This window comes from Chamaea fasciata, unplaced genomic scaffold (assembly GCF_029207755.1).
Source record: "Chamaea fasciata isolate MVZ Bird 193981 ecotype frontalis unplaced genomic scaffold, bChaFas1.0.hap1 SCAF_12, whole genome shotgun sequence".
NCBI lineage: Eukaryota > Metazoa > Chordata > Aves > Passeriformes > Sylviidae > Chamaea > Chamaea fasciata.
In genome coordinates this window covers 10,606,096-10,631,774 of record NW_027094097.1, presented here as the reverse complement: position 1 = coordinate 10,631,774, position 25,679 = coordinate 10,606,096, and the positions used below count along the sequence as shown (strand labels likewise).

At 58.8% G+C, this 25,679-nt stretch overlaps 4 protein-coding genes across 6 annotated transcripts; 3 read left to right on the top strand and 1 right to left on the bottom strand.

Annotated features, from left to right (window-relative positions):
- Window positions 1-5,729: 5,729 nt before the first annotated feature.
- LOC136296063 (spidroin-2-like) lies at window positions 5,730-6,584 on the top strand. The gene has a single exon (XM_066194884.1). The coding sequence runs from the start codon at window positions 5,730-5,732 to the stop codon at window positions 6,582-6,584; it is 855 nt and encodes a 284-aa protein (XP_066050981.1).
- On the top strand, window positions 6,101-12,757 carry CCDC102A (coiled-coil domain containing 102A). Its single transcript, XM_066194277.1, has 9 exons — window positions 6,101-6,164; window positions 7,792-8,358; window positions 9,453-9,655; window positions 9,771-9,879; window positions 10,114-10,230; window positions 10,316-10,525; window positions 10,772-10,942; window positions 11,134-11,237; window positions 12,246-12,757. The coding sequence occupies exons 2-9, from the start codon at window positions 7,840-7,842 to the stop codon at window positions 12,370-12,372; spliced, it is 1,560 nt and encodes a 519-aa protein (XP_066050374.1). The 5' UTR covers window positions 6,101-6,164; window positions 7,792-7,839; the 3' UTR covers window positions 12,373-12,757.
- A 758-nt stretch (window positions 12,758-13,515) lies between these two features.
- On the top strand, window positions 13,516-17,820 carry DOK4 (docking protein 4). 3 transcript variants are annotated; one of them, XM_066194658.1, is made up of 9 exons: window positions 13,516-13,592; window positions 14,638-14,845; window positions 15,727-15,834; window positions 16,113-16,227; window positions 16,324-16,443; window positions 16,535-16,724; window positions 17,035-17,173; window positions 17,262-17,385; window positions 17,477-17,820. In XM_066194658.1, exons 2-9 carry the CDS (start codon window positions 14,780-14,782, stop codon window positions 17,599-17,601), a joined length of 987 nt encoding a protein of 328 aa, XP_066050755.1. In that variant the 5' UTR covers window positions 13,516-13,592; window positions 14,638-14,779; the 3' UTR covers window positions 17,602-17,820. The 3 variants fall into 3 exon arrangements, with proteins under 3 accessions (XP_066050755.1, XP_066050756.1, XP_066050754.1); XM_066194659.1 differs by lacking the exon at window positions 13,516-13,592 and having other exon boundaries at window positions 14,583-14,845; window positions 17,529-17,820; XM_066194657.1 differs by lacking the exon at window positions 13,516-13,592 and having other exon boundaries at window positions 14,583-14,845.
- A 2,422-nt stretch (window positions 17,821-20,242) lies between these two features.
- On the bottom strand, window positions 20,243-25,642 carry POLR2C (RNA polymerase II subunit C). The gene is made up of 9 exons (XM_066194588.1): window positions 25,499-25,642; window positions 25,251-25,300; window positions 24,956-25,024; window positions 24,737-24,789; window positions 24,501-24,629; window positions 23,798-23,849; window positions 23,163-23,331; window positions 21,396-21,470; window positions 20,243-20,754 (listed from the first exon to the last, which is right to left on the bottom strand). Exons 1-9 carry the CDS (start codon window positions 25,582-25,584, stop codon window positions 20,610-20,612), a joined length of 828 nt encoding a protein of 275 aa, XP_066050685.1. The 5' UTR covers window positions 25,585-25,642; the 3' UTR covers window positions 20,243-20,609.
- Window positions 25,643-25,679: the final 37 nt, after the last annotated feature.

Sequence of the window (25,679 nt, the reverse complement as noted above, 5' to 3'; positions counted from 1 at the left end):
CAGATATTTTCAGTGGCTTGTATGAGACTTTTCTTTCTGCAGGGGGAAGGGTGGAAACAACTTCCCGCTCCAGTAGAGAAGGTGATGGACCTTGATCCATAAGGATTGTGCCACCACAGGTGCCATGGCTGCTTTGGGATCCCTGGAGCAGAGGACAACCCGCACGTTTGCATCACCCCACTGCTTGGTTTAATTTCCAGCTCCAAGCCCCCAGTTTCCCCGGCTGCCACGGGACAAGGCTCCCATGGGAAGCAGCTCACATGGCCGGACCGTGGCTAAAGCGGCCGGACCATGGCTAACAGAGCCGCCTTTGAAGTCCGGCCGTCCTCACGCCTCGGGGAGCTGGGCCAGCTCTGAAACGCATGCTCACAGCAGCCAGAGCCGCGGGAGCACCGCGGTGAGGCAAGCCTCTCACTGCGGGTCATCCCGACCGACTCCTTCGGGAATCGCCATAAATCCACCTCACGGGAGTAACGCTGCTAAACGCAGGATAAGGCTCTCCTGGGGAGGGGAGTTAGGTGCAGACCCCTCGGACCAGCGAGGAGAAAGGACTTTTAGCTGCTGTTCGTGGAACAAAGAGTCTTTTGTCCACATTTGACGTTATCAGGAGTTATTTTTAGGTCAACGCCTGCACTTGCTGGAGTTGTCGGTATTATCTGTAAGTCGACAGACCTTCAAAGACGCTGCCTGAGCACGAAGAGGGAGGAAATCCTTGTGTTGTCTCCTGCAGGGGACATTTGCCCTTGGGCTCGGCCTGATAAGGGTTTATTGCTCAGAGTGGGGAATTCCTATGAAAGCCGTACAACTTCTTAAGAGTTCTAAGAGCTCCTAAATCCATTAAAGCTCCTAAATATGCTTGAAGTTGCTGAAAGTCCTAAAAAGTCCCGAAAGCCCTGAAAGCTCCTAAAGCCCTTAAATGTCCCCAAACCCCTACAACATCCTAAATACCCTAAAACCCCCTAAAGCCCTAAAAGTTTCTAAATATCCTTGAAGTTCCTAAAAGCCTCCAAAATTACTAAAAGCCCTAAGAGTTTCTAAGCCCCTTAAAAGTTCCTCAAAGCCCCAAAAGCCCTAAAGTTCCTAAAACCTCTTGAATTTCCTAAAAAGTCCTAAAAGCACCAAAGGAACCCTGAGATTTTCAAAATTCTCTAAGAGTCCTATATCTTCCTAAAAGCTCCTCACGGCTCCGGCGCCGGCGGCGGGTGGGAGGGAGGGAGGGGGCCTGCCAGCAGATCACGGCGGCGTGGCGATGGGATGGGCAGACTCCGGCAGGAGAGGGCACGTTGCACTAGATTGCTGCCAAAAAAGTGAGACAAGTGTGGGCAGGGGAGCCCTGGCGCCGTCTGCAGCCGAGGGCTGTGCCAGCCCCACTGCCAAGTGCTGCCAGCCCCACTGCCCAGCGGTGCCAGGGTGCCCAGAGCCCCTCAAAGCCTCTTGGGTGCCCCCAGCAAAATGCCACCATGCACAGGGCTCAGCCAAGCTCCGGTGGATGGAGGAGGATGAGGATGAGGAAGCAGATGGGTGCTGGTGGGAGGGGATGCCCCTAGATCTCTCATTCAAATCTGGTGAGCAATGCCAGGACATCCTTGGGAATCTCGGAGGGTGGTGATCCTATGGGAGTGCCTCAGTTACCTTTGAGCGGCTGTGGGTGCTCGTGCTCCCCCATTGCTGCTGCTCCACCTCCCTCAGCCTTCCTCCTGGAAAAACATCCGGTGGGGAGGTGGGTCCACCCCACCCCACGTCGGGATTTCTCCTTCCACGATAACAGCGACTCAACAGGTGCCAAGGCAGTAAAACTCGAACCCGTAGGCACAGCAACAAACCCGGATTATTTGTTTAGGCTCGGCTTTGCAAATAACCCCCCGGTGATGTCAGGGGAGTCTGGGGCAAAATTGGTCCCTGCGGGTAGCTGCACAAGCACCAGGTGAGGATGCTCCCATGGGATAACTAGGTAATCTAGTATGTAGGCTCATCAGCTCCCCAGCAGACAAGTCCCAAAGGCAGATCCCAAAATGGAGCCAAGGTCTTCTCCAAACCTTCCATTTCACACGTGGATTTAGTGTCTTTCCTGGCTGCTTGTTTCCCCAAAATCTGGGGCATTTGCTACAATTCCACAGCTTTGCCCCTGGAGCCAAGGCTGGCTCTGAAGCCTGAAGGCACTGTGGTGCCATCAACCTTCCTCTCCCGGGGAGAAAAGGCTGGCACATCCCCTCCAGCAGCCTGGCCCTGGCCTCCTGCCAGGTAAAGTGCACAGAAAGGTAAATGGCACCATTTCTCCTTGAGAAGGTTATAGAGGCTGGGCTCTCTCCTGCCCATGCTGCCAGCTGCTGGAAGGAGCCGGCCCTGGCTCCGTGGCACTGGAGGGGTTGGAGGCTCCATCCCAACCCGTGCTCCCTCGGGGAGTGCTTCAACCCTGCTCCTGGAGCAACAGGGTGGGGAAAGGGTGACCCCTGGGCGCCAGCAGTGGGCTCAGCTACCCAAGAACCAGCATGTCCCACCTGTCCCCAAAAGGCTCAGCTCCCTGGGGACCACCCAGGGATGCTGTGTTCCCACTGCCAGGAGGCAACCACCGAGTGATTGTTTTCCGAGCGCCACCGGATACCGGAACAAGGTGGATGTATGCAGGCATCGGCAGCCAGAGTGACTCACACCACAAACCCCGAAATCTGGAGATGGGGAGAAGGGGCACGGAAAGTGCTGGGGTGTGACTCTCCCACGATGGGGCTCATGGGGAAAGTCGGGCACTTGGCACCTCACCAAACCCGCAGGCCTCTCCGTGAATAGCTGAAGTCACCGCCGGAGCGGTGAGCCATGCACAGCTCATCCCCACGCGGCGAGATGTGAGCCGAGGGCACCGCGGGGCCCGGCGGGCTGCGGGGAGGGGACACAGAGCCCCGGCGGGACCGGCCTTTGTCCGGGATGCCGGCGGCACTGACGGGAACGCGGCGGCGCTGGCTGCCTTTTGTGCACGGAACAAAGAACAACAGCCAGAGGCTTCCTTCGCTGTTCCAGAAGCGGGAAGGAGCCAGAAAGAGAAACGTCACTCGGCAGAGATGGGCAGCGTGACCGATGGTGCGCGGTTCCCTGCCACCGGGCCAGAAATGGGCAGCACCAGCTAATGGCACCTCCCTGGCTCACCCTGGAGGTACAAGCATGGGGACGGTGGGGACCCTGATGTCATCACAGGCAGATTCGCCATGCTGCGATGCTGGTCTGTTTTCCAGCAGGCAGAGTGGGATGTCCAGCTCCAAAACCTCAGGCATCAGGAGAGGCAAAACCCCGGGAACATTTCCAGGTGAAGTCGGGTTTATGCGGATGCTCAGGACCGACTTGCTGCCCCCACCTGATGGATTTAGTCCCTGCAATGTGTCCTGGCTATTTATTTCCATAGGCTGGATTGCTTCAACTCCGAAAGTGTCTGGTCACCTTGAGAAAGCTCTGCTTAGCGTCTGCCTTCCTCAGTGAGAGCGGGAGGAAAGCCGAGTATCAGTTCACTTACTCACTTCCCATCCTCTCCTCCACCCAAGCTCGTCTGCCCGATGCCAAGACAAAGCCCTGCTCACCCATTTTCCTACCGCCCCAGGGCTGCAGGTGGTCTCCATCCCTGAGCTGGATTTGGGGCGAGAGGAAGGGCTTCTAGTATGGGGCGGTCGTGGGTGAAACCCAGGGTCGGGGTGGTTTGGTGATGCCACAGCCTTTACAGCCAGTCTGGCCAGCCTGCAGCCGTGCTGGCACCAAATGGATTTGGGGGATGTAGCCGGAGACCCCCCCATTTTTGACCGTGCGTGCGAGATGAGCAGTGGCGTCTCCTCAAGAGGGCTCAGAGATCCCCTCCCATTTGTCGGGGGACACTTCGGCACCGCTCACCGCCACCGCCGCGGTCCCGCATCGCCACTGGCCGTCCCTCCGCGAGCAATTCCCGATCTGGGACCATTTCTGCGATCCTTGTGCCATCTAGTGGGACCTGCACCAACCACACGGCGGGGTGTCCGAGCGGCTCACCCGGCAGCGGAGGAGTGGAGGACACGCACAGGGGCAATCAAAAGGCTCTTCTAAAGAGAAGCGGCGACCAGTGCTGGTAGGTAACAGAGAGACCACGGGCAAGGGGGCAGCCGCAGTCCCCAGGAGACACGGCACCCAGGGGCTCCGAGCTGCAATCCCCCAGCAGCACCAGCAGCTCCCACCACCCAGAGATTCGGCTTTCAGCCCCAGTGCTGTGCTCAGAGTGCCAGGGCGCTCAAACTGTCCGAGGTGCACGCTGTGCCCGTGGTGCAAGCTGTGCCTGGCATCCTTGCTGTGTCTGCCACCTGTGCTGTGCCCAGGGATATACGATGTGCCAGGGATTCCTGGGCTACACGGGGTGCTGATCTCCACTCTCTGGTGACCAGCAAAAGGACACAGGAGATGGAATGAAGTTGCTTCAGGGGAAGTTTAGTTTGGACATTAGGAAAAGGCTTTCCACTGAGAAGGTGGTCAGATAGGGGGACAGGTTTCCCAGAGAAGAGGTCACAGCATCAAGCCTGCCAGAGTTAAGGAGCATCTGGACGATGTTCTTAGTCATATGGTTTGCTTTCAGGTTGTCCTGCAAAGAACAGGGAGTTGGACTCGATGTTTCTTATGTGTCCCTTTGAACTCAAGATAGTCTGTTTCGGTGATACCACACTTTGATGCTATTGCCAGGATGGAACCAGCACACTCTGTGACACCCCCAGTCACCACAGCACAGCTCTCCAGCAATGCCAGCTGGCCTAGCTGAGGGAACAAAGGTCTTTTTTTACCCAAAATTGTTAGGTTTTCCCCAAAAAGGCTTCATCTTGGGCTTCATCTTGGGCTTCATCTCGTGCTTCATCTTGGCTGCTAGGTCCAGCTGCAGGGATGTGGCCATGTGCAGAGGTGCAGGGAGCAGGGATGGCTCAGCCACACCAGTGCTCATTGTGGGACAGCAGTGCCACGCTGTGCTTGCCCACTGCCTGCAGCCACTCATGCAACATTTCTAGGTGCCAGTTCATGATGCAGGGCAACCATCTGCTTCAGTCTGACCTGTCCCAAATGGAGGCTCCTTGGGAACAGATTTAAGGGGGCCTGCTGGCCGTGACCAGGCTGGAAACCCAGAACTAGAGGAGAAGGGCACCAGGACAGTGATGCTTGGACCACAGAAATGGATCACTGGCCAAATCTATAGATGTTGCACCCCAGACCAAGGAGGTTTGATTTTTGGAAGGGTAAACCCCACAAAACCCAGGATGCTGCAATGCATCCTCGAGCCTCCTGGTGTCACCAAGACACGTATGTCCAAGCAAAGAGTAAAGACACGCTTGGAAAAAACTTGGCCCGTCTTAGTGCAGGGAGCGGGTTAAAGCCACAACCACGCACCCGCAGCTCTGGCCAAACCGCCTGCAAAATCGCTTCACCGGCTGCAAGAGACGGCGCCGCTTCCCCTGGCACAAGACACTGGGATAGGGGCGTAGGAGAGTAAAGCATCCCTCGCCTCCAGCTTTTTAGGGTTGTTTCCAGCAGAAAAAAAAATCTGATCCTGGAAAGAACACGCAAGAGCTTTGCAGTTTTGCTTTAATTTGATTTGATTTTCCCTGCTTCTCTTGATCCTGGGAGAAAAAAAGGTGTTGGTGTTCCATGGCATTGATTCCACGTCCCGCGGAACACAAACCCTCTCAGTCGCTAGTATTTCCCAGTTTTCTATCTGAAAGGCATCCAGCAAAGAGACGGGCAAAATGGTGGTTTGGGGTTTTACCGCTGGGCCAGGAGGGAACCGGCACGGGTACGAGTGGGGGATGCAGATGCTGCGCGGCCACCGCTCACCCGGGGGCCCCGTGTCCCCCGCCGCGTCCCCACCCTGGGGCAGACACGTGTGTGCAGCCCAGCCACGGGCACGGTCCCCTGCCGTGCACACGCGTGTCCGAGCCCCCACGCCCGGCACGCGTGAGCACGGCTGCCTGCAGCCCCCCGGCACCGGAACGCCACGGGAGCGGCCCCCCGCCCGTGCCACGGGGCAGGACACGCAGCGCGGCCCGGGACCGGCCCCCGGGCGCGGGCGGGGGGCGGGAGCGGCGGCGGGGAGAGGAGGAGGAGGGGAGGAGGAGGAGGAGACTCGGCCGCAGCGCCCCGGCCCGCGCGGGCCGCCCGCACCGCCGCGCCGACACCGCCGGGTGAGGGACCGGGCCGGGCCGGGCCGGGCTGGGCCGGGCTGGCGGGTGGGTGGGTGGGCGGACGGGCGGGCGGCGGCACCCCCGGCACCGGGAAACTTGCGAGAAACTTTGGCGAGGGAGGGGCCGCGCCGGGCCGGGCCGGGCCGGGCCGCGGCGGGGCGGGCGGGGCCGTGGCGAACCGGGCGGGGCCGGGCCGAGCGGTGCCTCTCGGCCGGACCGGGGGGAATTCCGCCGGAGCGGAGGAATGCGGGGCTCCCGCCGCCCGGGCCGCGGCGGGTGAGTGACAGAGCCCGGCGCCAATGCGGAGGCGCGGGGGGCGGGCGGGGCCGCCCCCGCCGGGAGCCCGCGGGGAGGGGGCGCGATCCGCGCCCGCCGGTGAGCCACGCGTGCTTCCCGACGGTGTCCCGGGAGTGTCCGTGAGCCACGCGTGCTTCCCGCGGGTGCCCAGTGGATGTTGGTGCTCCACACGTGCTCCCCGTGGATGTTCCAGGGGTGCCCTGGGTACACGCGTGCTCCCCGTGGGCGCTCCATGGTTGCCGGTTCTCTGCATGTACTCCCGTGGGTTTTGCGTGGGTGCCTGTGCACCATCAGTGCTTCCGTGGGCGCTGCCTGTGCGGGGTCCTGCCAATTCCTGGGATTCCTCCAGGAGCAGCCCGGTGAGCACGGGCCTGGGCTTGCCGCTGAGTTTTAGCAAAACTTCACCATTTCAGCCAATATCACCAGAAAAAATAGTTCTTTTCCCCATGCAAATCCCAGAACTGCCATCGGCTTCTGCTCCCGCTGCTCCAGCACTGGCTCTCCCAGCCCAGCCGGATTTGGTAGCAGGTCCGGGCTGCACCGTCCCAAAAACCTGCCGGGGCTGCGGCCAGCCGCGGCTGGACCCTGTACTTATCCCATTAGGACGCACAGCAGCCTCCTATTGAGGTTTCCTGGGGCGGTTTGCCTGCCTGGCCGCACCGGGATGTGAGATCCAGGACGGGATGTGAGGTCTATGCCTGGATGTGAGGTCCATGCCGGGATGGAGACACTCAGCACCGGCCCTTTGTTGCGGCATCATCGGAGAGCACATCCAGCTGCCTGGACACACGTCCTGCTGCCACGCCACGCCAATCCAGCAGCTCCGGCTCCTTCCGGAGCTGTTCCTGCTTTGCTGGCGCCGGATCCGGGCTGTAACCCTCGCTGGAGCTGCCGGGGTGCAGCTGAGTACCCCAACTCCAGCACCGGGGATGGTCTTGGAGGCTCACAGATGATGTCATCAGATGACCTCATGCAGATGACATCATGCGAATGACATGTAGATGTTTTCCCTTCATTGTGGCGCACTGGCAGAGGTGTCTGCAGAGCTAAGCTGACACCCGATGCCGGTGGCTGGGCTGTGGGCCGTGGTCCTCATTGAGGACCTCAGTGGTGTCTTCGCTGGGGATCTGGCTGGGGCCATCACATGGCTGCCTTACTGGGGACCTGGCTGGGGACATTGCCAGAGTCCTCACCGAGGACCTGGCTGGGATCCATCCCAGGGATCTCGTCACTCAGTGTGCCGTTCCCCAAAACCAGGGACCCTGCCCCTGCTGCCCCTTCCCTCCAGCCACCTACCGCAGTCCCCAGCTGAGCCCTCCTGTCTCTGCAGGTCCCTGGGTGCAGGACGGTGCCGGCCATGCCCTAGAGCAGCCCCGCCATGAGCCAAAGCGGGGCGTCGCGCCTGGCCGGCTCCCCGCCGCTGCCGGGGGGCTCGCTCCTGGCCCTGCTGGCCCCCGAGCCCTCCCCGTCCCCCCCCAGCGGGACACCCTCGCCCGGGCCCCCGCCGGCGTTGCTGGAAGGGGACTGGGAAGGGCGGGAGGAGCTGCGGCTGCGGGAGCTGGAGGAGGCGCGGGCGCGGGCGGCCCAGATGGAGAAGACGATGCGGTGGTGGTCGGACTGCACGGCCAACTGGCGTGAGAAGTGGAGCAAGGTGCGAGCCGAGCGCAACCGGGCGCGGGAGGAGGTGCGGCAGCTGCGGCACCGACTGGAGGCGCTCACCAAGGAGCTGGCCAGCCTGCGCCGCGACCGTGACCGCGACCGGCCGGACGAGCGCCCGCCGCGGCCACCGACACAAGCCAGCGCCGGCAGCCCGCCCGCTGACGGAGCAGAGGGGGACGCCGGCCCTGAGCAAGAGCCTGTGCGGGATGTGGGGGCTGAGGTGCCCCAAAAAGCCAAGGTGGGGGTGCGGGGCTGCCCCGGGTGAGCAGGGCTGGCAGGGGAACGGGGGAGCTCCTCATCCTTGTCCGCTACCCGTGTGCACCCCCAAACCACCACTGCCTGTCCTGTGAAGATGGGCAGTGTGGGGGGACTGCTCTTGGGGCAGGACTGGGAGGGCCAGACCCCTCTTGGGTTAGTATGGGGGGTGTCAGACACCTCCAAGCAGAATTTTGGGCTCAGACCCATCTTGGAGCAGCATAGGATGGGCAGACCTCTCTTGGAGCAGTACAGGACAGTCAGATCCCTTTTGGAACAGCACTGAGGGGATCGGACTCCTCAGAACATGAGATCCAGAGCCATCATAGCCCCGTGCAGTGAGATCCCCTTGGCACTGGCACCAGTCCCTTTCCTGGGGCTTTCGCTTTGGAGGCACTAGGCAAAAATCACCGTGCTAATACATGGGATGGTGGCATTGGCAGTGCTGGTGGCATATTCCAGCCACAACTTGACTGTCAGGGTGTCCATACGGGCTTCTGTCAGGGGTTTCTGCTGAAGGAAGGAGGAGGAGGAGGAAGGAGGGGACACCAGAGCCACCTCAGGCATGCTCCCAGCTGCTCCAGCTATCCCTCCTCTGCTGCTGTTGGCTCTGTCACAGCACAAAAGTCACTGCTCAGGGTGCCATGCTGTGACAGTTTGCTCCACCTGACAGCAGAGCTGCCAAGTGACAAATCTGAGACTAATGTGAGCATCCCCCACGGGCACCACACTTGGTCCCCAGGGACATCCTGTCCCCCGCAAACCCTGCGGCTCATTTACTGTGTGCTCAGAGCGCCTAGTGGAAGGTCACCCACGTGGCAGTCCTGGGTGAGCTCGGTGTCATAAATTTGTTTTAAATTTTTTTATACCAAATTTTCAGCATGGCAGGGAGCTGGTAGCAGTGTGGTGATGTATGGGAGCTCCCCTGGAAGGGCAAGTCCCCCTTGATCAGCCTTAGGGGATCCCTGGGGAATGGAGGGAGAGATGTTCTTGGTTATGGGGTGAGAGCTGGGTGCTGTAGGGGCTGGGAAGCTCTCTGACCCTGTCCCCTGTGCTGGGCCACCCACGGTGCCACAGGAGCTGGAGCTGATGGAAAACATCTTGACGAGCAAGCAGGACGAGAGCTGGGAGCAGAGGGGCCCCCGGGCCTCCTTCAGCCGCCAGGAGCGAAGCCGCCTGCTCTGGGAGGACGTCAGTGTCGTGGAGGAGGAGGCCACCAAAGTCACCGCCCTGAAGCTGAGGCTGGATGAGTCCCAAAAAGTGCTGCTCAAGGAGCGGGAGTGAGTGCTTGGGGCATCGTCCTTGCAGGGTGCCAGCTGATACCAGCCTGGTCCCCACTGGGATGGCATGTCCCTTGGGGTCCTGCAGTCTGTCACTGTCATTGCCTCTCTCCAGGGACAAGCTGGCACTCAGCAAGAACATTGAGAAGCTGGAGGGCGAGCTCAGCCAGTGGAAGATCAAGTATGAGGAGCTCAACAAGAACAAGCAGGAGGTGATGAAGCAGGTAAGTGAGGTGCCTGGGGGCCAGAGCTGCCCCAGAGGGTGGCCTGTCCCTCAAGGGTGGCACATCCTGATGGACAACTACTTCCCCAACTCCAGGTTGCTTGTTGAGGGTTTTCATTAGTGCTGTTGTTGTGGTGGGTCCATCCATAGAGGTTGGGTGGATGGGTGTGGGCAGGGCTCAGGTGGAAGGAAGGTGGGTGTTCACAGCCCCCTTTGGTGCCATGTCCCCCCACAGCTCAACATCCTGAAGGAGATTCATCAGGACGAGCTGGGGCGCATCTCTGAGGACCTGGAGGATGAGCTGGGTGCTCGCTCCAGCATGGACAAGAAACTGGCTGAGCTGCGTGCAGAGGTGAGGCCAAACCCCAACGTGGGGGGCATAGGGAGCGGCAAGGGGGATCCTGCTGCCCCCCAGCCACCACATGCCCCTGTCCCAGATGGAGAGGCTGCAGGCAGAGAACGCGGCCGAGTGGGGCCGGCGAGAGCGGCTGGAGACAGAGAAGCTCAACCTGGAGCGGGAGAACAAGAAGCTGCGGGCACAGATCGAGGACCTGGAGGAGGTGTTGGCTCGCAAGCGGCGCCAGACAGCCAGTGCTCTGGACACTGACCTCAAAACCATCCAGGCTGAGCTCTTCGAGAAGAACAAGGTGCCATAGGGGTGGTGCTGTCCCCCACCACCACATCCCTGGGTGACTTTGTTGTGGGGCTCAGCCTCCCCAAGGGCTCCCTCAAGCCACATTTTGCCACCACCCTTCAAGGGATGATGGTGACCCTATCCTTGCTCCTGGGTCATGGGGTGGGGCAATGGGAGGAGTCCCTGGGGAGGGAGGAGAGGACACCCAGTGGTGGGGGTGACTGTCCCATGCTCAGCACCCTCCCCATGCCCACCACAGGAGCTGGCCGACCTGAAGCACATCCACACCAAGCTGAAGAAGCAGTACCAGGAGAAGATGGCCGAGCTGGCCCATGCCAATCGCCGCGTGGAGCAGCACGAGGGAGAGGTGAAGAAACTGCGCCTGAGGGTGGAGGAGCTGAAGAAGGAGCTGGCCCAAGCCGAGGATGAGGTGGGAAAGCTCATGCTGGTGAAGAGGGTCAGGGAGCTGTTCTGCTCCCTGCACAGCTGCCAACAGCACCATCCCATCCCAATCCCATGCCATCCTATCCCATCCCAATCCCATGCCATCCTGTCCCATCCCATCCCATCCCATCCCATCCCATCCCATCCCATCCCATCCCATCCCATCCCATCCCACAGCTGGATGAGGCTCACAACCAGACGCGGAAGCTGCAGCGGTCGCTGGACGAGCAGACGGAGCAGAGCGAGAGCTTCCAGGTGCAGCTGGAGCATCTGCAGTCACGGTGAGCAGGGGCTGGGTGAGCCATGTAGGGACCAGCAAGGATGGGATGATGTTCTCCTTGCCACCATCCCTCAACCAGCGTCTGCCTGGTTGAACCCTGGGCTAAGCATGGCCAAAGTGCCTCCAACATCCTTGGAAGGGGCACAGCCATCCTCTGAGTAGTCTTCACCCCACTTGGAGCTGGGTGGCATTCACCTCCCAGTTAAACCAGCACAAGACCGCCCAGAGACCAGCACTGCCCAGTTTTATGCTGCTTAGGGTTGCACCCACTAGTAGCCATGGCCAGCGCAGGCTCCTAGCATCCCACACCAGTCTGGGGAGGTGGGAGCTGAGTTTTCTTGCCCTTAAAACTTCCCCAAGCCCTGCTTTGCCTCTCCAGTAGTAAAGAGCTGAAATGGCCGTGGGATCGATGCCGCGGCTCCAGGAGGCGCTGGGGGGTGTTTATAATCATCCTTTATTTTATTGGGACATCTGCATTAAATCATGGAAGCATAATGGAGGATTCATTGCCCCCCCCCAGACTCCCTGTGCGCTCAACCCTAAATAATTCATGCTTTCCAGTAAAGTATAGTGGACTGGTTGGATCTCACTGGTTCCTGGGCCTTTGGATTTCAAATTTGATTCATAAATTTTCCTCGATGAATTTTCATGCAAGGGCAAGTAAAGAGCTAAAACCACCACAGGTATGAGGACTCCTGGGTTTTTGGGGGGTTCCTCAATTCTCTGCAGTCCTGTTGGGGTCTGTGGTGCCCAGCACAGTGATGTCCAGCCATGGAGGGGTTCAGCCTGTGCCCCAGTTGTGCCAAGCGCCACCCACAGCTCCCCAGTTCCATGCCGGAGTGTTGCCCCCAGGCTGCGGGGGCTCATCCTACGCTCAGAGCCTAGTGAGGGCTGCAGGAAGGAATCTCTCTGGGGTGCTGTCATGCAGTAGGGCTGCAGGGGAATGGGCTCGGCTTCAGGGCCCCACAGGGCTGTGCTGGCACCCCCATCCAGCAGCTGTCCCTGGCAGGCTGCGGCGGCAGCAGAGCGCCCCGCTTTTCGGCAAGATGCGCAGCGCCCGCTTCGGCCCCGATGACGCTGGGGACGGCACCAGTGACCCCGACGAGGATGAGGACCTGCAGATACAGGTGCCCTAGAGCCCAGGGCCAGTGCCAGCTCCGCAGGACGTCCCACATCAGTTCTCTGCGTTCAAGTGCCCATTGCCACGGGACCCAGCTGTGCGGTGATCCTTGTATCGGTGGGGAAACTGAGGCATGGAGCAGTGGGGAGAAATTTGCCCAGAAGTGCTCCAAAACCCACTGCCTCTTGGACAGTACTGGATGCCCCTTCAGCCACTGGCATCTCCTGGAACACTGTGCTCACCAAGGCAAGCATCACTGAGCAGCCCAGGAGGGGGCAGAGAGAGGCACCAAGCCTGGCAGCCACAAACTGCCCATTTCTTTTTATATATATTATATATATGTATGTATTTGTATATGATTTTTTATTATAAATACAGAGCCCAGATGGGCCCAGGCTCTGGTGGTGGTGTGAGCTGCTGGTCTGTCCCCACACAGGAGCAAGGGTGGGAGGGGACACATGGGGGAGAATCGGCATTTCTTCACCAGCCACGTGTGAGCCTGGATGTCACCCACTGGCATCCCTGTCCCCATGCTTGGAGACTAGCTCAGTGTGGGGGTAAAGCCTGTCCCTGGGCCTGTGCAGTGAAAGGTGTTCACCCAGAGGTGCTGACCCTAGGGAGGTGCAGAGGTGCTGACCCAGGGGTGCAGAGGTGCTCACCTGGGGGTGCTGATCACCCCAGCACAGCCCCTTCAGCCCAGCCCCCCCAGCGCAGAGCCTTGGGGGCTTTGGAGGCGCTCAGACACAACCTTATTAAAAATTAATATTTCGGTGAGCTAATCCCCTTGCTCTGCCTTTTAATTGATTGGCTAAAAGCATAGCTCTTTGCTGCTCATGGGGTTTTTTAATGCCCTTTTATTTCCAGCGATTATTCATATTTTTATGGCCCAACAAGTGAGGCCACGGGGGTGGGGATGCCCGGGGGCAGTTTTAGTGAGAGGCAAACCAGTTTGGGGGGCACAGAGCGGGGATGAGGTGACACCTGAGCCGAGGGACAGACAAGAGGCTGCTGCCGCCGCCCGTCAGTCGCTGCGGGGTGTTCACTCGGAAGCCGAAGGATGGAAACCTCTTTCCAGGGCAGCCGGTTGCGGCTCCGGTTGGGCAGCCCGGGGGTGGAGGGGGGGTACCGGGGCGGGGCCTGGAGGGGCGGGGCCGGGCGGGGCGGGGCGGGGCCGAGCGGCTCCGGGGCTCGCAGGGCGCGGAGGCTCCGGCGGGTCCGCTCGCACCGGGAGGCCGGGTAAGGCGGGGGACCGGCGGGAGAACGGTGACGGGCGGAAGGGGTGACACAGGACGGGGCTTGGACCGAGGTTTGGGCTGACAAGTGTCGGGGGCCAAACGGCCGGGAGGTGACAACGCCCGGAGGGACGTCCCGGTGGGAGACTTGGGAGTGACGGGTGATGACGGGTCGGGGGGCCCCAGGTGTGGTGGTGCCGAGGTGACAGGTCGGGGGTGGGGGGCGGGAGGTGCCCCCCAGCATTTCTGAGTTCCCTTGGGGGGTTCATGTGCGTGGGGTGGGGGAATGGGGATAGGGGAATGGGGGCGATATTCCCCTTACAGCCAGCGCTGCCCCCGGCCTCTCTCGAGACAGCGGACGGTCCCCAAAGTGCTGTCCCAGCCAGATTCCCCTGGGTGCTGGGCTTTGGGGACCAGGGTGTCGCTGGCATGGAGGAACATCCCCGGGGATGGCCCTATTCTGTTTCCTGGGTTACTGCCTTCTGCCTGGGACTTCTCCGCCTGAGAAAGGAACCTGGTCCCCGCCTGGTCCCTTCGGTCGGGGCTGGGGGAACCAGCAGGCACCAGGCTGAGTGAGGCCGAGCTCATGGTAGGGCTGGGTTACACCGGGGGTCTGAGGTTGGAAGCCGGGGTCTTTCTGGCACCCGGTGCCGGCCGAGACACCCCACACCGGAGCTGGCCCGGCCAGTGCCACTGAACCCAACCGGGGACACCGGGGCCATGTTGCTGCCCAAGCGAGCAGCCTGGGAGGAAGGAGGGGGAGTGGGAGAGGTGATGGAGACCTGTGGGCGAGGTCTGGTGTGGGTGTCCCCTCGGACACATGTTGGAGCTGGCGGCAGGGGACTGACCGCTTGTCTGTGCCACCCCGGCTCCACCGTGCTGGCAGGGGTTAACACCGGACTGTTCCACTCGGATGGTTCAGGCAGCGAAGGGAGGAGGAAGAGGAGGAGGAGGAGGAGGAGGGGAAGGAGGAGGAGGAGGACGACAAGGAGGAGGGGGAGGAGGACGAGGAAGATGTCACCCGTCGATCTGTCATTTCTCTTTTCCAGCCAGCATGAGGGACACTGCTAGCACCAAGCTGGGCCGGTGGTGAGACAGGAGGGGTACGAGGAGGAGGATGGAGAGGGGGGGGCGAAGGTGAAGGCAGCCCCCCCCCTCCCAAAATATCCCCTACCCTATCGTGCCATCGCCATGGCGACGAATTTTAACGACATCATCAAGCAGGGCTATGTGAGGATGAAGAGCAAGAAACTGGGGGTGAGTGGGGATCTTGGGGAATGAGGAGATGTGGGGGGGAACACCCATGGATTTGGGGTGCTGGTTTCCCAGTGAGGTGACATGGACAGGTCTGTCTTGCGGCGTCCTGTGCCCCTGTTTTGGGGTTGGATAAGCAGCCTTTTGGGGGCTTTGGTGGCAGAGGTGTGGGGGATGGCAGGGACAGGCCACTTGTTGGTACCCAAATCAGTCAGCGGCCCCACGGGTCCAGCTCCTGCACCGGCCGAATCCTGCACCGAGTAACACCCGTTTACCTGTCCCAGGTCATCCAGCGGTCGGGGGATGTCTGTGAGCCTTCCCTTCCCCCCGTGCCTCAGTTTCCCTGCACACACAGTTTGGCATCGGGGATGCCCCACACCGGGAGGGGTTGGAGCTGCTGGGTGCAAATTAGGGTGGTGTGGGAGTGCAGCATCCCTAGGTGGGGGGTCAGGGGGTTTGGTCGCCCACCTCCATGGTTTGGAGCCGGCAGCAACGAGCATGCTGGGTAATTTCATGCTAATTAGGGAGAACAAAGAGGGAGCGGGCTGGAGGGGAGGGGGGACATGCCTGGGGACGGTGGCCCCGCCACCCTCAGAGGCAGGGGATGTAGGAGAGGGGACGGGGAAATGCCAGAACAGCGGTCCCCTTGGGAGCTTTGTCTGTGTTCATTAATTAAGCTCCGTAATTAGCACTGGCGCGTGGTGGGGGCAGATGATGGCAGCCCCGGCATATTCCTATCCCCAGCATCCCCTGCTGTCCCCAGGCCAGCAGGGTCAGCAGAACCAGGCACGGGTCCTGGGGCTGGGGACAGGGGGACGTGGGGATGTGGTGGGGACAAGGGCCGCCACCTGCACCGAGCAGCCGCCGCGCTCTCTGTCCGGCAGATCTACCGGCGGTGCTGGCTGGTCTTCCGCAAATCCTCCAGCAAAGGGCCCCAGCGCCTGGAGAAGTACCCGGATGAGAAGTCGGCGTGCCTGCGGGGGTGCCCCAAGGTGAGGGGGCGCGCTGGAGGGGTGCTGGGGTGCTGCCTGGGGACCCGTGCCAGAGCAGGTCCTTCCTCGCCCAAATTGGCTGGGTGGCTGTCACCCCATGGCGCTCCGGAGGGGCATGCAGCTGGGTGTGGGTGCTGCAGGTGTCAGGGTCTGGGTGCTGCAGGTGTCAGGGTCTGGGTGCAGCAGATGACAGGGTCTGTGTGCAGCAGGTGACAGGGTCTGGGAGGAGGCGCTGGGGTCTGGGTGCAGCCCTCGGTGAGCCCCCAACTCCTCTGCAGGTCACCGAGATCAGCAATGTCAAGTGCATCACGCGGCTGCCCAAGGAGACCAAGAGACAGGCGGTGGCCATCGTTTTTACCGACGACTCCGCCCGGACCTTCACCTGCGACTCAGGTACGGGGCAGCGCCCAGGGGAGCCGGGCTGGGGGTGCTGGGTGGGGCACCCCGGCGTGGCCAGGGTCGCCCAGGGGCTGCCGTGGTGCCTTGCAGAGCTGGAGGCGGAGGAGTGGTACAAGACGCTGTCGGTGGAGTGCCTGGGCGCCCGCCTGAACGACATCAGCCTGGGGGAGCCCGACCTGCTGGCGCCCGGCGTGCAGTGCGAGCAGACGGGTGAGCGCGGCGGCGGGTGCTCGCCCGGGGCTCCGCCTCGCTGCACCCCCCGCAGATTATTCTATTTTCTATTTTTTTTTCCCCTCTCCAGACCGGTTCAACGTGTTCCTCCTCCCCTGCCCCAACCTGGACGTTTATGGCGAGTGCAAGCTGCAGATCACCCACGAAAACATCTACCTCTGGGACACGCACAACCCCCGGGTGAAACTGGTCTCCTGGCCCCTCTGCTCCCTGCGCCGCTACGGCCGCGACGCCACCCGCTTCACCTTCGAGGCCGGACGGTGAGAGGTCACCCTTGCCAGGACAGGGGTCACAGCCGTGTGCCTTTGTCCAGCTGGGTGCCCCAGGCAGTGGCACTGCTGGCATCACCACAGGGCAGGCCCGAGGCTGGGGTGATGGCCATGGCCTGCACAGTGTACCCGTGGCTGGTGGGGCTTGGAGATGGTTCTGCTCCCAGACCAACTCCATGAAGGGGATGTAGGCACAGCTCTAACAGTATGGGAAGCTGCACCAGCTGCCATCTGGGGTGGGTTTTGTTTATCATCCCTTGGCTTGAAGACCTTGGTGACACCCTGTGCCCTGTCCCCACAGGATGTGTGATGCAGGAGAAGGTCTCTACACCTTCCAGACGCAGGAGGGTGAGCAGATCTACCAGCGCGTGCACAGCGCCACATTGGCCATCGCTGAGCAGCACAAGAGGGTCCTGCTGGAGATGGAGAAGAACGTCAGGGTGAGCTCCAGCCCATGCTGAGGGGGGACACAGCTGGGGGGAGACTCAGAGGGCCCTGTGTCACCCTCCTCCCCCCCATCCCCTGCAGCTGCTGAACAAGGGCACTGAGCACTTCTCCTACCCCTGCACCCCCACGACCATGCTGCCCCGCAGCGCCTACTGGCACCACATCACTGGCTCCCAGAACATGGCCGAGTCCTCCAGCTATGCTGGTGAGTGTCCTCACCCCACCCCAAGGAGATGCTGCTCCTCCAGACCCCAGAGCTTTCCCCACCAGGTGAGCCCACCCTGTTTTGTCCCCAGGGGAGGCGTATGCAGGCGCTCAGGCCAGCTCGGACACCGACCTCCTCAACAGGTTCATCTTGCTGAAGCCAAAGTCCTCCAAAAGCGACAAGCCTGAAAGCAGGGAGCCCACATCGTCCCCATGAGCTGGTGTGGGGGGACTGTGGCAGGGGTCCCCTTTTTCTTCTCCAAGGGGTGCCAAGGACGCAGGCAGTCACCCCTCAGAATCTCCAGGAGACCGAGCCGGGGCACCTTGGTGCCAAGACCTTAGGAAACAGGCACTGGCTCACGCCCTGGTCTGGCGTTAGTGGAGGTGATGGCTGGCTCAGCCTCAACTGACTTCAAATATATATTGAATATCCGTATTGTAAGAGATATTTCCTTCTCACATGAATGCAAATGTGGTGGCTGCTGAAGAGCCCTTGGGCAGATGCCCAGAGGTTTTTGACTCTTGGGGATTCAACTGGGACGGGAAGAGGGGGGGGGGGGGGGGGTCAAGAAATTCGGAGTTTTCTGCATGGCAGGAAGGCTGGAGCATCACGCTGCCATGGCCGTGGAGCAGCATTGGAGGATGCAGCTGTGCCAGGCTGATGGTGCAGGGTCCCACCCCTCCATGAAGAGGCAGGTGCTCCTGAGGACACCCTGCCATCCCTGAGCTGATTTTTGCACTTCTTCAAGCTATTTAAACACTCGCTGTAGAATTGAGATGTCTCAGGAGAAACTGGTTTTCTTTCCAGGGGGGTTGGCTGGGGTGAGCGGCTGGACAGAGCTGAGCTCCCTGGCTTCTCCCACCCCAACGTCCCTCACTCCTCCCACAGCTGTGTCCCCCTGCCATGCCCCTGGTTCATCTGCTGGTGGGCAAACATGGGACTGGTTTTGGCCAGTAGCATCTGTCTCTCAAGCGGCAGCTTTGTGGATATGAGAAGCCCCAGGGCAGAGAAACCCATGCTGATGGGGAGAGAGCCACATTCCTCTGTGCATTCCCATAGCCCTCACTCCCTCCTCACCCACTGGGGGTGGAACTGGGCTTTATGTGCTGAACTTAAAAGCAATTGATTTTTTCTAGTTCTCCTATTTATTGACCTCCTTTAGAAGGGCTATCTTTTTATTGCCGTGCAAACCTTGGTGTTTCTTTGGAGTCTTCTTTCTGTCTGGGTTGGATGCTTGGTGGTTTTATTTCTGCCCTTTAAAGCTCCAGGTCCATGTGTCGGGCACAGGGAGTGTAGTGATGTGGGAATCTGTGGTCTGTAAATACTGTGTTTCAGGGTGGTGTAGCTTGTGGCTGAGGGGACATGGGGACAAAGAAAGGCTGCTTCTTGCAGCATGGCTGGGCACAGAGGGGCTCTGGACTCTAGCACTGCCCAGCAGTGTGTCCTCCCTGGGGTGAGAGGCAGAACTTGCTCTCTTTTCCTGGCTACACACCTCATCTGGAAAAGATTTAACATTTGTTACCAAAAATGTTTGGGTTTTCTGTTTTTTAAGGAGTTACTCAATGAATAAACAACCCTTATCCACATCCACCCTTCCTGTTTGTCTGTTCCATCCAAGCGCGCTTGGGAAGCGCAAGTGGGAGTAGTGCCTGCCAGAGAGAAAAATGCTGATGGGGGGAGATTTCCTGAGGTTCCTGGCAGCATGCTTGGCTCAGGGCTTTGTTCTGCCTCCAGCCATGGCCAGGACATTTCAAGTGAAGCCCTAAAACCGCTGGGAAAGGAAGAAGGGTGGAGCGAGTTGCCACTCTCCATCAAACAACCCCGAGTGGCACAGGATGTCAGCACCCCACTGTCACCCTCACCTCCAGCTGCCCGTGGCTCCGGGGATGTGCCAGGCCAGTGGTGGCTCCAAGTCCCCAGGTGAAGGAGTTTCAAGGCACACCATTTCCCAGCTCTCCCAGAGCTGCGCCAGGTAAGCTCTTCATGCCATGACTGCCTGGCAGCACTGGCCTCAAGGTAAGACAGCCATGCCAGTGATCCTTCCAGGGACAGGGACACTGGGAACCATGCTGCAGCCAGCTCTGCTATGGCAAAGAAATGGAAGCAGCAGCTTGGCAACAGCAGCTTCTGCCTGGAGGGGAAGGCAATGCTGACATGGGCTACTCCTCCCCAGCTCAGCATGACCCTAGCACCACACCCTGAACCATCCCCATCCACACCAGGATGAGCACAGGGACACACAGGCCTTCCCCTCCCTCCCAGCCCCCACAGTACAAGAGCTGCAGGTCTCTCCAGGAAAGTGTCACCAAGAAGCTCATCCCAAGTCATGCTGGGCAGTGATGGAGGGGAAGAGAAGGGGAGTCAAAGGCCATTGCTTTCAGCCACTGCCAGCAGGGTCAGGGCATGGGACCTGCACCAAACTCCAGCCCAGCACACCCTGGGGGCTGTGGGCACAAAGGTATCAACCAGGGGCCGTTACTGACAGACCATGTGCCACCCAGCTCCTCAGAAAAGGGTTATACAGCACAGGGATGGAGTCCGTTCCAGAGGATTCTCTAAGTACAGTTCTGCCTGCCTGGCCCAGCTGGGCTCCCCTGCAGTGCTGCCTTCTGCAGCATCTCGCCCACCCCAGCCTCAAACATCTGCTTTAAACACAGCACTGGATCAATGAACGACGGGCTGCCTGCAGGAGGGGTGCTGCTCTCCTCAGGAGATAATGTCACAAGCAGCAATCAGCATAAGCCAGCAATGCTCCCTTCAAAGTGGATCTCATTAAGTTAATGTCTATTGGAGAGAAGTAAATGATGTGACATCTCCTCCAGCAGCCTCGGATGAGCTTTCAGGGATGACAGAAGAATTTTGGGGTAAGGCTTTATTCAGCACAGTAAAGAATGGACATGTAAATAAGGTAGGGCTGTGTAACAAAGGTACACACTTCCCAATCCCAAACACCACATGGCCAAAATCCAACACCAGAACCAAAACTCCAGGATCACTTGGAAACAAAGCCTGTCCCAGCTAAGATGCTCACTGAGTGATTCCCTTCCTGCTTTATCCTACACATCACAATGGCTTTCCCTGGCAAGGAGGACGAGGGAAGAGGTGTCACCACCCAAGTGCTGGGCCAGGAAAGGCAGAGGAAGATGATGGGGAGGTAAAAGCCTCTCCCCAGATCTCAGCCAGTCATCGCTCACAGCTCACAGTACTCTCTTGCAAGGGCCACCTCAGTTGATAGTGAGGACATCACTCTGGATCTCGTGGCTCAGCTGTGTCTGGAGATCACTCAGTTTCTTCTTGAGGCCAGACAGTGCAGACAGGACAATGGTCTCAGGGCGCAGAGAGCCACAGGACTCCACGTTGTAATAAAACCTGAGGTTACAAGGCAGGGGGGTTAATTCACCATCGCCTCTGCAAGGAGGTGCAAGCCCAGACTGCACATCATTCCAGCCCATCCACACCCACAGCAGGGAGATCTGCCTGGAATCCCAACCATCACCATCATCATTCACCTCCCAAGCAGGCAACACCCAGTTCTGCCCCTCTACAACTGTCACACCAACACTCACAACTTCATGGGCTGCAAGAGCACTTCTGAGATTAATTTCTGTTCAGCACCAAGAGCTGCGAGCCAGCAGCCTCAGGCCAGGGACTAAGGCTGGGGCACTTTTGCAAATAACACCAGCAATCAGAGCATGAGACACACACAGGTGAATAAATACCTTAAGCCAGGGTATCTCCCCCCCAGGCCTCACACCTCACTGAGTGTACACCACCCTACACAGCAACATGAACTCAGGAGAACTGTCTAGTATCTCCCAGAGGGGAAAACCTGCCACATCTGGGTATATCACCACTTAATGCCAACTCCTGCCCTGCTTTTCAGGGAATGTCAGCTCCCTGGGCTGGCAATTTCAGCACAGTGCAGACACACTTCTCTTAATGAGAGCCCATGAGATGCATCCAGCCAGTCATCCCATCTTCCAGCTGCAGCACTGCATTCAGCTCCCTACCTCTCTGGCTTCCCGTTGGGGTCGTAGGGAGCCTGAGCATCCTCATCGTCAATCTCCGAGTACTCACTCTTGGGCCTGGAAGGAGAGAGCAGGAGAGGTGACACAGAGCCCCTGCCCCAGCCTGGCCCCACAGAGCCAGGCACTCAGTCTGGCCCCAGAGAGAGAGAAATGGCGCTCATGTCCAGCACACAACAGGGTGGTTATCAAACATCAAGTCACAAAAACAAGCTCAGTCACACTTGGTGCTTTCTGGCTCCTCATTAATGGCACAGAGTCACCCAGCAGCACTGGAAGAAGGGGATCAGCCCTGCTCTGCCCAAGCTCAGCAAGCCCTGTACTGTGGCTCCATCCACCTACACTGGTACAATGTGGCAGGGGCTTACAGTGAAGGGATGTTGATTCCTGAAGGGACTGTATTTATGGAGCCTGGATGCTTTTATGGAGTAATGGACCTTGGGTTATCTTTTCTTTCTACTTCCCATGGGGCGAGGAAAGCACTGGAGTACTTCAGCACTCAAGTCTGTGAGGCACAGTTGGCCTGGATCCAAGAAGGAAAAAAAACTTCCTGTACAACAGACACCAGCTGCATCAGTGAGCTCCATCCTAATGTCCTGCACCTCCACTCCTCTCACAAAATCACTGCAATACCTGTGCATCAGTTAGGCAAACAGTTCTTTCTGCCTGCTCCATCCCTTGGGTTATAGAGCACCAACCAGAGAGACTGTGTGGAACCACTTAATCTGTGTAAGGAAACCCAAAGCCTTGAGCTGTCTGAGAAGCCAGCACAGAAAATCCTGTACCCAACAAGGTCTCCTGCTGGCCTTCCTCTGCCCCAGCAATGCCCAGAAACATTGATCCCAGCACTCTGTAATCATCGGCCTGAAATAAAACTGTGTTTCTCAAACAAACCCTCTGCCTGTACAAACCACTGAGAGAGATGAAGTGTTAATTGAGGTGGGATTTCTTGTTACTTGCAGAACCCACCCATGACCAAAACAGTGCAGAAGTTTCCATGACCCTGACAGCTGTTTGGAGAGTCCAGCTGCATGCCAGTGCTCTGCCAACAGCCTCAAAAATCAACTAGCATGAAAAACTAAACCAAAAATCATAGCTAGCCTTGGACAGCAAAAGCCTTTGGCTTTGTATTGTCTTCACAGGGAGTCAGATGAACTTGAAAAGACAGACACATTGTCAAGAACTGGCAGCTCCAGTATCAATCCCCTTTTGGAATTTTTCCAACTTTTACATATATTTTGCCTAGCAGTGCTCAAAAATTGTTTCCTGGTGCCCTGTCTGTTGTATGCCACACCAGGTTTCTGCCACTGATCAATGTTTACAGCAGCACATCCACTACCCTGCCCAGTCCCTGCTCTCAGGGACTTGCTCTTGCAACCCAACCTTCCACTCTTTGCTCTCATAGCAACTTCTTTCATCTCACATGGACCTATTTTTTCCTCAGACCTTACTACAAAACACTTGCACAGAATGGAAAAAAATCAGCAACAAGTGGTGAAAAATAGCATCAAAGTGAGGCAAAGCAGCAGGGATGGTACATGAGGGAGGACAACAGATGACCACAACAAACCAGTTCACCTTGTGTGCAGCTGCAAACAAGTGACTGGCCTTGCTACCCAACCCCAGGAGCAGGAGATGTGGCAGGCACACTCCCCATCGCTTACTGACCCAAATCATCCCCAGGGCCGAAGTGTAAGTTGTTGCCTGCTGGAAAACCTCTCCCAGCCCCTGCAGACAGACACCAGGACATACCACTCCTCTGGCTTGGGGTACACGGTGTGCCTCAGGGCGTTGTCAGGGTCGTACTCGAAGGCCACGCCGGCCGTGGGGTTCCACTTGGCGTGTTCCTTGCCAAAGCCCTTCTTGGCGTAGGCTCGGAGCCGCAGCTCCTGCCCCTTCCGCAGCTTCACAATCAGGATGTCTGGAAAAGCACACGCCTGTTTGAGAGGGCTGCTGAGGAGAAATGAGTGTGCAGGATCACACTGCAGCAAAGGCAGGTTTTTTGGTGCCCGAGAAGACGTCACCAGCATTCAGGGTTTGCTTGGATTCTTAGAGGGGCTCAGCTGTGTCCCCAGAACAGTAAAAAGGAGCTGCACAGGCCCCCAAAGAACAGCCAACAACACACCATTTCACCTCCTTGTTGTCTCTAAGCTCTCACAAGGAGAGACAGAAGCATCCTCTGACACAGGACTTCAGTTCTGAGACAATCTGAATGGCATCAAGACAAAATGCTACCCCACTCCTGCAGTGACACCAGCTGCTCAGAAGTGTCATATTTACAACTGCCTTACAGTTGCACAGCTAGTAAAGGAAGAATGAGTTCAAAGAACCTGAGAGGAAAGTAAATTTCCTCCTATGCTTCTTATTCCCAGTGACCCACCACTTACCATCCTGCTCCACATAGTCATTGGGGTCATTGTCTCTGCTCCGAGATGTCACCTGCAGCAGCCAAACAAAGCCAAGCAAATTAGGGACAAGATCAGCTTGGATGACTGCTCCAGCACAGCACATCTGCTTGGTTCCCAAAGTCACTCCCACAGCTGCCACAGATGACACAAAGCACTCAGAGTACCTCAGCCAAAGGCAAGTAACAGACTGCAGGCTCCAGCTGGGCTTCACCCAGGCACAAACTGTCACCAGGCAGCAGGAGCAGCCCAGCTTGTGCTGACATGTGGATCTGTACTAGAAAATTCTCTTTAAGTCCCTTTGGCTCTGTCCCACTCAGGCACCACCAACCCTCCCCAAGACAACTGCCCAGGAGCTGTTTGGCAGCACTGCCCTGGCCCAGGCTCCTCACACTGCCATGCTGACAGCCAAGAACCAGCAAGGCCTCAGGGCAGCCAAGGAATTTAGAACTCGGGGTGCAGGATGAGGCCGCACTGCTTTCACCCCATCAGACAGCAAGTGAAGGCCAATGTGGCAGAGACAAGGAGGGCGCTGGCACACACGCTGCTTCTGCAAATATTCCTGCTTTGCTCTCCCACTACAGTTTAAGTGGAGCTTTAGGAAACACGAAACGTTCTCAGAGTGTCTACATTCCATGTGTTTGCCACGCTGCCTCAGCAGGAATGCAGAGGGGGTGGCACTGACCGGGATGACACGGGGGTTGTTGGAGATGAGGTCGCGGGATGTCACGTGCCGGGTCTGGTCCTCATTGCAGCGGACATCCAGTGTGAACTCCACAGAGCACTCGGGGCAGAACTCATCACACGTGCAGTCCTGGCACACACACACAGGTTCTTTATGCAGGAAACTGCCAGAGCTTCCCATCAGATCAAACAACCACCACCCCCAAAATGATTCCCACAGCACTTTGCTTGACTCACTCTGGAATATTGCATCTTATCCACAATGTCGTCACTGGTGAGTGGGATGAGACCTGTGAGAAGCAGAAAATCAAAGGAATATCTGAGTGGGACCATGAGAGCCCCTAACACTCCTGCCAAAACAAGAGAAGGAACAGCACCTGGCAAAGGTGCTTCAGCATCTCTGGACTGATTTTACCCACAACACACCTTCATCTGCCTCCCCACCGCAGCACTCACCCAGCCTGTGTGCAATGAATTCATCGTGGAGCACGGAGGAGTTGGCATCGATCTGGACCCAGTCAATGGCTGCAGAGGAGAGAAAGTCACAAACTGAGAATACTCATGTGGGGAAAAGCCAGTTGCGAGGGCAAACAGAACATTACAGAGACTGCAGAGACACACTGAGGCAGCACCTGCAGGCCACAGTACTGGCTAAACACGGGTAAGGAGAGCCAAAAGTAGAGGGGAGGTGTGGGAGCCACACGGAGGGCAGCCCAAGGGCCTGCGACCACAGGCAAGCAAAAGGCCTCACCTATGATGGGGACTTCTGCGATGAACACTCTTCGAATGGAATTTGCCACCCTGAGGGAGGGAAATATCCGTGTTTAGGCATGACGGAGAGTGAGGCTGCGGGCCCGCACAAACGCTGGCCGAGGCTGCTGCGGGGCTTTGCCTCAGAGACCCTGCCCGGCCGCACCGGCAGCGCCCGCGGGGACGCCGGGCCCTTGGGGCCGCCCCCGGGGCCTCCCGCGGCCGCTTCACCCCCGCGGCGGTGCTCACGCCAGGTCCGTGTTCTCTATGATGAACTTGACGTTCTCATCCGTCAGCTCGGTGATGCGCACGGTGGGCTGGTTGGCGTACGGCATGGCTGCTCCGCCCCGATCCCGATCCCGGCCCCGATCCCGGCCCCGATCCCGCCGCCCGGAGCGCCCGCCCGGTCCGTCCCCGCCCCGCTCCCCCC